Raw genomic sequence first — 14,190 nt, 5'->3', positions numbered from 1 at the left:
ATTAATATGTAAATTAGTTGAAAATAGCTTTGATTCTTAAAATTATAATGTAAACATACAAAAAAAGTAATTTTGAATTGTTTTATGCATTGTTCAAACCATACCTGCCTTCTTTGCAATTGCTGTTACCCTCTGCAAGGCTTCACTCTGCTGAAGTACTTGAGTATGGGTAGAAGCAAGACTTCCATACGAACTCCTGGCACTGCTGGAATTGCTACTCACTCCAGAATCACCACTTTCAAAACTCCATGACAGTTTACGAGTGTGGTGTCGCCGAGAACTTCTCTCATTTAAGTTACGATCTAATCCATTCTGAAAGGTAGGAACACCATACCTGTTGAGTGTATTAGTAATCTCAGAATTCAATTCATTTCGATATGGCAGTTTAGGGATATCCTCTGGCACTTCTATAACTTGTCTGTCAACATCAACAAAACACAAGTTTGCCTAAAAAACAGCAACAGAAAAGTATCACAAACACACACACAAAAAAAATAAATAAACACAAAGACAGTATATATATATATAAGGAATGGTCACTCACACACCAGTCAGACTTTTGTGGATTTATTGGATGATTGTTTTCTGCAGCAGCATGTTCGAGAGGCAACCAGAGAAAGTAACACTCTTGATCTGGTTATCAGCAGTGATCATTCGTGTATTAAGAATTTGCAGATAAAGGAACCACTATGTGGCAGTGATCACAGTGTGCTGAAGTGGGATTTACTCAAAGAGGTAACTACCGTCAGGGGTAAAGGAAAGGGTTTTTGCTTCCGTAAAGGGGAGTACAGTGGTCTCAGACAGTTTTTAAATTCTGTACAGTGGGATCAACTGACGATGTTACCAACAGTAAATTCTAAGTGGGAAGCATTCAAGGAATTAATCGTGGAAGCTACTAGACTTTATATACCGATTAAGAAATATCGTTCAAGGTTTAGGCCTAAATGGTTATCAAATGAACTAATGAGACTCGTGACAGAGAAGAAAAATGCATGGGATGCATATAAATTATCAGGTGACGCAGAAGCCTGTGGCAGATATAAGCTAGTCTGTAATCAGGTCACAAAGGAGGTTCGGCAGGCGAAGGCGGATTACGAGAAATCTTTGGCAAAGGATGCTAAGAAAAACAGCAAGGATTTCTTTACTTATATAAACTCTAAAAGGAAGGGGATGAATATGATTGGTCCACTTGACATCGATGGTTCGACTGTTGATGATCCTGCTCAGATAGCAAACAAACTGAATGAGTATTTTGCATCTACATTCACACGTGAGGAATTATTACAGTTTGAAAATGGAAGAAGGTTATCAAATTGTAGCAGTGTGCTTAATGATTTTGTAATAACTGAGAGCAAAGTGGAGGAGAAATTGTTGAAGTTAAACATAAGAAAGGCACCTGGGGTGGATGGGATCTATCCAGTTATTTTAAAGGAGGCGGCAAAGCAACTAAGCAAACCCTTAGCCATAATTATGAGAGCATCCTTGGACTCAGGGGAGGTTCCCACGGACTGGAGATGTGCAAATGTGTCCCCAATTCACAAAGGTGGATCGAAGGGTGACACGAGTAATTACAGACCAGTTAGTTTAACTTCTGTTCCGGGTAAAATAATGGAGTCACTGGTTAAAGATGCATTGCAGGATCATCTAGACAAGACTGCAGCAATAATTCAAACACAGCATGGGTTTGTTAAGGGAAAGTCTTGTCTGACAAATTTGATTGGTTATTATGATGTGGTCACAAAGGAACTGGATGCGAAAAATAATTTTGATATCATATACTTGGATTTCAGGAAAGCTTTTGACACTGTTGCGCATGAAAGACTACTGTACAAATTGGAGCAGAATGGTATTAAGGGTAAGTTGCTACAATGGATAAAAGGATGGTTAAGTGGGAGAAGACAGAGGGTGGTAATCAATGGGTGCTGCTCTTCATGGACTAATGTTATTAGTGGAGTCCCACAGGGTTCGGTGTTGGGTCCACTGTTGTTTTGTGTATTTATCAATGATATTGATGAAGGTATATCAGGCTTAATGTCGAAGTTTGCAGATGACACAAAGGTTGGCAGGGTTGTTAATGACAGTAATGGCAGTGTGCTACTGCAACAGGATCTAGATAATTTGGGCAGATGGGCTAAGAAGTGGCAACTGAAGTTCAACCTTGACAAATGCAAAGTACTGCATATGGGTAGAAGTAACCCCAGAGAAACGTACCAACTGTGTGGTACTACACTTAAGGTGGTAGAAAATGAAAAAGACCTGGGAGTAATTGTGCAGTCAGATATGAAGTTTTCTGAGCAATGCAGACAGGCTGCTAGGGCAGGTCATGGGGTTTTGTCAATGATATATAGGAATTTTGCTAGCAGGGAAAAGGAGGTGATTGTCCCTCTGTATAAGGCAATGGTCAGGCCACGCCTTGAGTACTGCGTACAGGTCTGGAGGCCTCATTTTAGGAAGGATGTAGATTTGCTTGAGCGTGTACAGAGAAGAGCAACACGATTGGTGAGGGGAATGAAGGGATTCTCTTACCAAGAGAGGCTTAAGTTCTGCAAATTGCAGTGGCTGGAGACTAGGCACCTGCGCGGTGATCTGATTGAGGTCTATAAGGCCTTGAATGGGTTGAGCACGCTGAATTCTGATGGGATCCTTCCACTTGTTCAGATTACGAACCTACGGGGACATAAGTTCAAATTAAGAAAGGACAGATGTAGAATAGATGTGCGGAAATTTGCCTTTAGCCAGCGGGTGGTTAATTGCTGGAACAAACTTCCATCTGTCGTTGTGGAAGTTGATAGGTTAAATAAATTTAAGGAGGAACTGGACAGGCATTTGGAGGGAATGGCGTGATGATTTTTTTTTTTTTTTTTTTTTGGCCTGATGCTGCATAAGCTCCTACACTTGCTTTCTTGCATCATGTGCCACTACTACTACTACTACTACTACTACTACAAGTTTGCCTAAAAAACAGCAACAGAAAAGTATCACAAACACACACACAAAAAAAATAAATAAACACAAAGACAGTATATATATATATATATAGTGGATATGACAAATAGTTAACAGTTATAAACGTAAGATAATTAATTATAATGGTGATACAATCAGTGAAAACCTAGACAAGAACCTAACATGGGAGAGAAGAGCTGATTAATGCCATCAATGTCTAGATAAAACATTACATCAGTCTTAATATCTATGAACATAGTGTGAATGAGCAGGTGGTATCTAATGGCTGTGATAGCTATCATAGCTGTCTCTGGTCCATGGTAATAACCTGGTAGGGAAACACAATTGTTATAAGCAAAAATGAAACATATATATATATATATATATATATATATATATATAAGGATAATTACTAAATAACTATGTCTAGCCAATTGTAGTAAGGATAGGGGAGACACATTGCAAAGGACTTTATCGAGGGCTAACCCTTACAATGTGTCCTCCTACAATTGGCGAGCTATCAGTTTCTGTTATCATCAGCCTGTTATTCCTGACAAATGGAAGATAGATATCATAAGGATATCTGTAAGGGTGACAACTAAGTTAAGCTAAGATTAAACTGGAAAATAGTAGTGGATAGAAGATAATTAGTTAGGGAGGTAAACGAATTTAAGGTGGTTAACAGGCTAGATGACTTTAGCCCGACCGATAGCCCAGACAACGAGATCAAAGTAAAAAGCAAATAATGGTGATAGTAAAGAACCAATAATACTATATAACATGTTATTGGATGACAAAAGATAGTCAGCTGTTGCCAAATAAGGAGAACGGAAATAGGGTGATAGAAAAGTAATAGTACCTCAATCCCCCTCGAATTACTCTAATAGTTCTTGAGGTATGAAATGTAGAAAAAGATAGCATATAGATAAAGTGAAGGAAGAGTAGTAAAGCAAATTTACGTCGGAACATACCGGGAGCGTAACTTCCCGTCCCTTGTAGTAAGAGAACCTGGTATTGTAATAGAATTAAACAGCCAATTTGGAAAGTATAAAATAAAATAAAATAAAATGTATTCTTGAATGAAGAAGAAAGGAATGGCCAGTTCCTGATTACTTACGGCGTAGTATAACGAGTAAGGCAAACTTACCACAAAGACGAGACGCGGGAAAAAACCACGTTGTGGCGTGCGTGTTATAATATATAGGTATAGTGTATGGTGCCAGCGCCCTCTTACTGGCAAGAGGTTGGATGCTAAAATTATATATTATAGTTTAAACCAAGATAGCCCGTGGGCCAACAGTATGTTAGGCTAGTAGTAAAAGGTTCTCATGAAAAATGAAAGAAGAGTAAGGCAAGAAGGAAGCTAAGAATTGATTACTACCTTAGAAGCAAATACAGGTACAACTTTTTCAATGAGCGTAAGCTGTATTAAATATGCGACTAAGGCAGTGCCTAGTTATGTACATATATACAGGCTCTGTATAAACCGTCAATCTGATATAATCCAGTGGGGGAAGAGTTAATTCCTCAAAACGGTAGTTATGATATGGTGGTGGTCAAGATTATTATGGAATTTTTTTAAGGCTATCAACATAGCAGTATGTAGGTTTATATTTATGAAGCGTTTTGGGAATCCATTCGCAGATAATTTATGTTTAAAGTCTGTAAGAGTGCTAATTATATAGCCAGCGCTATTGCATATTTTAACCAATCTCATACTTTGCGACAATATTAAATTTTTTTGTATTCTTATAGAGATATTAGAATGCCAGTATGTAAGGCTGATGGTGTTAAAGCCAAACGTGTTTCGTTTGTCGTAAACAAAGGTGTCTAATTTATTATTATTCAACTGTATATTAATATCCAGGTAATTGGCATATTTGGTGCTGTCTATGTTGGTCGCGACTATTTCTAATTCCGATGGGTAGATATCTCCAGAATCAGTGAGAAAGTTGGGATGGTTAAAAACGATTAGGTCGTCAATATATCTGTAAAAGGTAATATCTTTATTAATATTAACTTCGAAGTGATGCAGGTACAGATTTGCCACCAGGCTAGAACTGCAGGCTCCCATGGCAATCCCAGTTTTTTGTTTATATATGTTGGTGCCATTGTAGATGTAACTTTTGAAGATGCAAATATTAGTCAGGTCATTCCAATATTGCAACTTGCATGGTAAAAGGCTATTGTATACTTTGTAATAGTGGTCGAGTACATGTTTTAAACTATCGTGCGGAATGCTCGTAAAGAGATTTTTAAAGTCAAAGGTGCTGATATGTTCAGTGGTATGATTATTGTGCTTTAGAAATTCTAGAATAGGGTTATTATTTCGGATAACTCTGGGGTTATCAATGCTGTTGAAGATGATACTTAGTAGATAGGCCAGTTTTTTATGTGGAGTTTTAGCATAACTATTCCCGCACGATGTAATAAATCTGAAGCTGATAGGTGTTTTGTGGAATTTTGGTATACAGTAGACAAATGGAAAGTTAGTGTTTGGGTTGTTAAATTTTAATTTTTTATGCATAGCTGATAATTTTTTCCTGATGGTGGTGCTATTTGTGGTCTCAAGTATGTAGGTAGAGCTGTGGTTCAGTTCGTTTAGCACTGTGGTAGTATAGAATTTTTTGCATATAAAACTGTAATTGTTGGCAGCTTTATCTATGGTGGTGATGATGAATAAGGCCTGCAACTTTTTTAATTGTTGCTTAGCTATGCCCAAATCGAAGGTCTTGGCCGGCAGTGAGTTTCTGTGTAGGGTTGCAAGCTGTTTATGCACTGCTTGATAAGTGAGGGATATCCATTTTTGGAAAGCTTCTAACGGTATATTATACTTGTAGGATAATTTTAAACAAAAGTGCAAGAAGTCCTGGTATATAAGTTTATACATCTTTTTGTTGTTGCATGTGGTGTTAGGCCTAAATTTAAAACCGTAGGAAAGCAAGTTACGTAAATCAGGATCAGTAATGATGTTAAGGTCACCAGTAATGACGTGTTTGTGATCTTTGTCTACATAAGTGAGATATTGGGGCAAATGGCATAAACATTCAGCTTCAGCATCATTTTTGTCTAGGTTGCATACTACCTGTTTATAATTGCAGACAGTAAGACCTATCAGTTTATTGTAACTGAATCTAGTACTTATAGTCACATTATTAATGGGCAAATCATGTTTATAAATATTCAAGAGATGGTTGAGGTTTATGTGATCTAACAAGTTGTAACTAAACTTAATGTTAATGTATTCTTTAGTGGCATTGTAGTTCTTACTGAGTCTGTATCTGAAGATATCGTTCAGTAGGTGATTCAGTTGTATGTTAATATGTTTATAGGTAGCATTGGCTTTAGCTAAGGCTCTGAGTTTACTCAGTTTCAGAATGAAGATAGTGTCGTGTATAAGTTTAACCGGTATGATAGGTAAATCCCATGAGCTTAATACGTCTGCAAATTTACCCAAGGTATTGTTAGTATGCGTTGCTATTTGGGCATTAGAAGAATTGTTAGCTGTAGCTATTTTATATTTGAAGGCGGGTCTTTGGACCATGTGGAATAAGTTGTAGACACATGTGTCCGTAGGTTTTTTGGTGTAGCAGTGCCCGTTAAATAGGCTATTTAAACCATAAGGATAAAGGGTTTTGTACTTCAGTATGTTGGAGTTTTCTAGTTCAAGCCTGGTTCTATATTTATGTTCTATATCTAAGATGGTGATGGTGATGTCATTAAAGTTATGCTGCTGGAAATGTTGTATTTCTATGTCTTTTAGGTTAACATTATTTTTGATGTGCGATCTGTGCGTATTAATTCTGATGTGTAATTTACCCCCAGTTTGTCCTATGTATTTAGCCAAGCAAATGTTGCATGTGATAAGGTATACTATGTCTCTAGCATGGCAGAAGGTAGGAGCCTCAGCACGGTTAGTGACGTGTTTGGTATTCATCGAGGGGCAAGTTTGACATCGAGTATTCCTGCAGGTATTGAACTTTAAGAGATTAATGTTATCTGAGGGAAGTCTGTCCTTAGCCTGTGTGGTAGCTAGTTGCGATCCGAGGTGATTATCAAGGTCTGGTGTCTTATTAATCGTAGTATAATCAGATGCCACTGCATTAATGTCATGGCGGTTCTCCAGTAGGCCTAAAGCATTAGATGCTACATGGCTAGTAATGAGACTTGTCGGACCACCCAGAGCCCCAGTGGTATCCGCGGTACAGATTATCCTATGCGACCGACGTAGTATTTTATTATTAGTTGTGGTGTAAAGACTCATAGTAAATAAATTCAACAATAGTGCAATGCCCTCTCTAGATTAAACGCAATGGACCAGGAGGTTGCTAAGATATAAGTTATAAAAAATAATAATTTAATTATGTAATTATGCTAAGGCAGTATCCTGGTAGACAAGTCATAACACAGGCAGACTCCTTTATATAGTGGATATGACAAATAGTTAACAGTTATAAACGTAAGATAATTAATTATAAGGGTGATACAATCAGTGAAAACCTAGACAAGAACCTAACATGGGAGAGAAGAGCTGATTAATGCCATCAATGTCTAGATAAAACATTACATCAGTCAATATCTATGAACATAGTGTGAATGAGCAGGTGGTATCTAATGGCTGTGATGGCTGTCATAGCTGTCTCTGGTCCATGGTAATAACCTGGTAGGGAAACATAATTGTTATAAGCAAAAATGAAACATATATAAGGATAATTACTAAATAACTATGTCTAGCCAATTGTAGTAAGGATAGGGGAGACACATTGCAAAGGATTTTATCGAGGGCTAATATATATATATATATATTTTTTTTTTTGACAAGTTATAGTAATTTGTAAATATTAATATATAAAGAATGCAGCTGTTTCATTGATCAATTTATTAATAACTCTGAACTTTCTTTCACAGATAAATGAATTTTCTGGGATCAAAAAAATTAAAATAAAAAAAGCAGCAAAAAATTTTGTAGATAGAAGTGATGGCCATATCTTAATACATTCAGCACGAGAGTTTGAGCACGAGAGTTTCCTGTGCGGACGTGCCTTTCTGCCGCTACTGGAACAGAGAAGTTTTTTCTGATTTATATTCTGCTTTATTAGTTTAAATTGACATATTAACTTATTTCTAGAGTAGCTTTATATTCCTATTTACGGTACTTAAAGTAACTTAGATAGAGATTTGTAGGTATTACTTAGTATCGGAAAGGGTATCAAATACACGAGTTTACCGTTCATAGACAGCCGCCATAGTTACGTGAAAATTAATCAGTAAATCTATTAATCTTGTCGAACTTCATTGGCAATTAAATTGTTCTTTTAACTATATATATATAACGACTTAGAGTACAAACGTAACAAATAATTAATACATACTTGATACTCGTTCGTGAATTCCCGCCATTTTTACACGATAGCATAAGCTTAGTGTAGTATAGTGCATAATATAATATTGTCAATTATTCAGTAAATCTATTAATCTTGATAAACTTTATTGTCAATTAAATTGTATTTTTAACTCTATAAATATATATAACGACTTAATCGTAACAAATAATTAATACATAACTATAGTGGTACACGTGATACGGAAGTTGTATAAAGGGAACACTAGATACCGAAAAAAAAAAAAACAATATATATATCCATATATATATATATATATATATATATATATATAATATAACTTAAGGATTTAATTTTTGTTTTAAATTTTATTGAATTACATTGGAATCATGACTCTAACCAGAGCAGCAAAGCAAAAGGCTCAAGCTAATGGGAGTGCTGTGGTTCAGGGGAGAACTGAGGGGGCCAGTTGCCCTCTGAATCACAGTCTATTAAAATGCACTGTTTGCTTGATGTTTGCGAAGCAGTTGGGTACGGGACATGATACTGCCAAGGGGGATGTCTTTGTGTGTGCACGATGTAAGGAGTGCAAGGAAATCAGGCGACAACTCAGCGTTGTTATGGGCCTTTATGAGAGCTTGAAGGACAGGGTGGATGCCCTCGAAGGAAATAAATTGAGGGGCCCATCAAGCTCTCAGCTGCCCACATCAACGCCAGAGCTTGCACTTGGTCATCAGGCAACACAGAAGCAGCCCCCTAGGCAGAATGCGCTGGTCCCACAGGAACTAGTAGTTGTTGGTGACTCTATTGTCAGGGAAACGGGGAACATGCTTTGTAAAAAGGATAGGTGGAATAGGACCAGGGTATGTCTGCCAGGGGCAAAGGTTGATGACATTGTAGAGCGGATATCATCTTTTAAGGGCACAAAAGGTGATATAGTTGTACACGTTGGCACGAATGATATTAAGAGTAGGAGACCGGCGGAATTACTTAGCAAGTACAGGTCACTGCTGAAAAAAAGCCGTGAATTAGGGTTGAACTTGAAAGTGTCTGCAATTCTGCCCAGACACGATAGGAGGGAGTATATGATGAGAGCCTTGTCGATCAATTCGGCCCTGGAGGGATTGTGCAAGGCTCAAGGGGTAGAATTTTTTTCAGCCTGGACTGTACTTGTTAACAGGAGAGATTGCTTCTACAGGGATGGGATACACTTAAATAGAAAGGGTGCAAGAATTTTTGCTGATGCTGTCGAGGCAGTGTTAGGTGGGTCGGAAAACTGCTAGTTGGGGGGGATACAAGGACTAATAGATTAACAGTAGCCACTGGCAGAGGTGGAAGTGATTCTTGCACTGCTTCTATTGAAATGAGCAGAAGTCTGAAAAACAAGATGCAGGATATTTCAGAGACTGCTGGTAGTCATTGCGTTACAAGTAAACACATGGGTTGTGTTAGGGTAGCTAAGAATAGAAACAGGTGCATGTATACACCAATGCTAGGAGTTTGGTAAATAAATTTGATGAATTTGAGGTATTGCTCAAAACATCAAAGGCAGATATTGTTGGGATATCAGAGACGTGGTGTCACACAGATATAAGTAATGCGGAACTGGAATTTGGGGAATACAATGTGTATAGAAAGGATAGACAGGACAGGAGGGGAGGAGGGTTTATGCTATTAATTAAGAAACACATAAAGTCCAAGGAAGTGAAGCCAGTCAACATCGATGGACAGGGCAGTGCCGAATCAGTTTGGTGTGACATAAGCATAGGGAAATCAAAATTGAGAGTAGGAGTGTGCTATAGGCCTAATGACTCTGATGAGTATAATAAGATATTGTACAGGGAAATAGAGTGGGCCAGTAAATCAGAGAGTCTTATAATGGGGGATTTTAATTTCCCAGATATTGACTGGAATTTGTGGGTTGGTCACTCGCACACTAGCAAGGCTTTTGTGGATTTATTGGATGATTGTTTTCTACACCAGCATGTTCGTGAGGCAACAAGAGGGAGCAATACTCTTGATCTGATTATCAGTAGTGACTCTTCATGCATTAAGAACCTGCAGATAAATGAACCACTAGGTGGCAGTGATCACAGTGTGTTGAAGTGGGATTTACTCAAGGAGGTAACTACCATCAGAGGTAAAGGGAAGGGTTTTTGTTTTCGTAAAGGCGACTATGATGGTCTGAGACAGTATTTAAATTCTATACAGTGGGACCAACTGATGATGTTACCAACAGCAAACTCAAAATGGGAAGCATTCAAGGAACTAATCTTGGAGGCTACCAGGCTTTACATACCAACTAAGAAATATTGTTCAAGGTTTAGGCCTAAATGGTTGTCAGATGAACTAATGAGACATGTGGCAGAGAAGAAAAATGCATGGGATACATATAAATTAATGGGTGACATGGAAGCCTATGATAGATATAAGTTGGTCTGTAACCAAGTCACAAAGGAGATTAGGCAGGCAAAGGCAGACTACGAAAAATCCTTGGCAAAGGATGCAAAGAAAAACAGAAAAGAGTTCTTTACATACTTGAACTCGAGAAGGAAAGGGATGAATCAGATTGGTCCACTGGATATTGATGGTTCAACAGTTGAGGATCCTGCTCAGGCGGCTAACAATCTAAACGAGTATTTTGCATCTACATTCACGCATGAGGAGTTATTCAGGAAGGAGAATGATGTAGGTAAAGTAAACATTGGCAGTGAGCTGGATGATTTTGTAATAACTGAGAGGAAAGTGGAGGAGAGATTGTTGAGGATAAACATAAAAAAGGCACCTGGGGTGGATGGGATCTATCCAGTTATATTAAAGGAGGCAGCAAAGGAAGTATGCAAACCCCTAGCCATAATTATGAGAGCTTCTTTGGACTCAGGGGAGGTACCCATAGACTGGAGATGTGCAAATGTAACCCCAATTCACAAAGGAGGATCAAAGGCTGACACAAGTAATTATAGACCTGTTAGTTTAACTTCTGTTCCAGGTAAATTAATGGAGGCACTGGTTAAAGAAGCACTGCAGGATCATCTAGACAAGAATTCAGTTATAGCTCAGACGCAGCATGGTTTTGTTAAGGGCAGGTCTTGCCTGACCAATTTGATTGGATACTATGATGTAGTCACAAAAGAACTGGATGCAGGGAATAACTTTGATATTATATATTTGGATCTTAGAAAGGCTTTTGATACTGTTGCACATGGAAGACTGCTGCACAAATTGGAGCAGTGTGGCATTGGAGGCAAATTGCTGCTATGGATAAGGGGATGGTTGAGTGGCAGAAGACAGAGAGTGGTAATCAATGGACACTGCTCAACGTGGACTAATGTTATTAGTGGAGTTCCTCAAGGTTCAGTGTTGGGTCCGTTGTTGTTTTCGGTGTTTATGAATGATATTGATGATGGGATATCAAGTTTAATGTCCAAGTTTGCAGATGATACAAAGGTTGGCAGGGTCGTCAAGGACACTACTGACGCTATGCTGCTGCAACAGGATCTGGAAAGGTTGAACAGATGGGCTGAGAGGTGGCAAATGAAGTTTAACATTGACAAATGTAAAGTACTGCATATGGGAAACAGTAACCCCAGAGCAACGTATCAACTCTGCGGTACCACACTGACAGTGGTGGAGAATGAAAAGGACCTGGGGGTAATTGTGCAGGGAGATATGAAGTTCTCTGAGCAGTGCAGACGAGCTGCAAGAGTAGCTCATGGTGTCTTGTCAATGATATACAGGAATTTTTCTAGCAGGGATAAGGAGGTGATTATTCCCTTGTATAAGGCAATGGTTAGGCCACATCTTGAGTACTGTATACAGGTCTGGAGGCCTCATTTCAAGAAGGATGTAGAGCTGCTGGAACGGGTACAGAGAAGGGCAACAAGATTAGTAAATGGAACAAAGGGTTGCTCTTACGAAGAAAGGCTTAAGTTTTGCAAATTACAGAGTCTGGAGACTAGGCACCGGCGAGGTGATCTGATAGAGGTGTATAAGGCCTTGAATGGTTTGAGCATGCTCAATGCCAATGGGATTCTTCATCTTTCTCAGAATAATCACCTCAGAGGGCATAAATTCAAATTGAGGAAGGACGGATGTCGGATAGATGTGCGGAAATTTGCCTTTGGCCAGCGGGTGGTTGGTTGGTGGAACCGACTTCCATCACTTGTTGTTGAAGTTGATAGCCTAAACAAATTTAAAGCTCAACTGGACAGGTATTTCGAACGAACGGAGGGGTGAAATGGGAGAGGGTTTTTTTTTTTTTTTTTTTTTGGGCTGATGCTGAATAAGCTTGCTTTCTTGCATCGTATGCCTCTACTAATGCTAATGCTAATTCACATATCAGTTCCAGGATGAGAGTGGGCATTTGGCAGCGAGTTTTGATGGTGGCAAGCTGTCTATTGTGAGCTTCCTTGTGGAATTTTTAAAGTTTTGTAAAAATGAATACAAGCTTTTGCTTTAAAAAAAAATGTTTTTAAATATTAATTTGTTTTTATTCTGACTTCACTATAGTAAAATTATTACTATAGTGAATTATTGTGAAAAATAAAATCACAATTAAAAAAAAAAAAAAAAACACACCACAAAAATTCTGAAAGAGTAAAAACAATCACAAAAAAAAATCCTTAATTACTTTTTTTTTTATGCAGTAACATCCTCTACATCTATTTATGTATCACCTGATTTCTTAAAGATCAGCTTCTGTAAGCCCAAATCAGACAACTGAACTTAAAAAGTTACAGGTTTCAAGTTCAACAGTTGCTTGATGAGAGAGTGAGAACAATTTTTATTATTATTATTTTTTTTATAAAAACCATTCAGTTAACATTAATAGTGGCAAATGATTCAAGAAAGCAAGCTTATACAGCATCAGCCAGGAAAAAAAAAAAAAAAAAAAAAATATTTCACCTCTCCATTCCCCTCCAATAGTTTGTCTAGTTCTTCCTTGATTTTATTTAAGGTACCAACTTCCACAACAGATGGAAGTTTGTTCTAGCAATCAAAACCACCCGCAAGCTAAAGGCAAATTTCCACACACCTATTCTGCAACTATCCTTCAATTTGCATTTATGTCCCCTCATGTATGTAGTCTGAGCAAGAGGAAGAATTCCAATGCTTTGAATGGATTGAGCAAGTTGAAAAGAATTCCAGCTTGCTCAATCCATTCAAAGCATTAAACACCTCAATCAGATCACCTCGGAGGTGCCTAATCTCCAAATGCTGCAATTTGCAGAACTGAAGCCTTTCCTGGTAAGAGCACCGCTCTGTTCCCCTCACCAATCTCACTGTCCTTCTCCGTACTTGTTCCAGCAGCTCTACATCCTTTCAAAAATGAGGCCTCTAAACCTGTATGTAGTACTCTAGGTGTGGACTGACGATTGCCTTATACAATGGAATAATCACCTCCTTATCCCTACTAGCAAAATTCGTGTTTTTCATTGACAAAACCTCCATGAGCTCTCCTGGCAGCCTGTCTGCAATGCTCAGGAACTTCATATCTAACTGCACAATTACTCCAAGGTCTTTGTCATTTTCAACTACCACATGATTGGTAGGTTAATCTGCAACCCATATGCAGTGGATAACAGTTTGAAACATTCATTACTTTGTATCCTTCATAATTTTAACTTTAACCAGTTGGTAGGTTGTACAAAATCATATATAAAATATTGTGTATAAACTTTTGAGGGCTCTTTCTGCCCTATTAAATGGAGATTTCTCAAGTTTTAATTAAAAAAAAAAAAACTGCTATTCTTGAATAAACAGAATGGTGAGTGAAAGTGAGAGCAAAATAGCATAAACAAAAAAAAAAAAGAGAACACATTTTAACAATTTCAATTTTATATTCAGGTACAGTATAAAGTGTGGCTAGAAAGTTTCAAGAATGACTTTAGAATTAAGTTAC

At 37.9% G+C, this 14,190-nt stretch overlaps 1 protein-coding gene across 4 annotated transcripts in view; it reads right to left on the bottom strand.

Annotated features, from left to right (window-relative positions):
* pns (DENN domain containing pinstripe) overlaps positions 1 to 14,190 on the bottom strand; it is a 371,641-nt gene that overhangs the window by 270,697 nt on the left and 86,754 nt on the right. For all 4 annotated transcript variants that reach the window (XM_090388148.1, XM_090388147.1, XM_090388145.1 and 1 more), the window contains exon 7: positions 105 to 447. In XM_090388148.1, the coding sequence (XP_090244274.1) occupies positions 105 to 447 (343 nt within the window). The remainder of the gene's footprint in view (positions 1 to 104; positions 448 to 14,190) is intronic.

This window comes from Mastigoproctus giganteus, chromosome 13 (genome assembly GCF_048544385.1).
Source record: "Mastigoproctus giganteus isolate SK-2022 chromosome 13, ASM4854438v1, whole genome shotgun sequence".
NCBI classification, from domain to species: Eukaryota; Metazoa; Arthropoda; class Arachnida; order Uropygi; family Thelyphonidae; genus Mastigoproctus; species Mastigoproctus giganteus.
This window is presented reverse-complemented; position numbering and strand designations above follow the sequence as displayed.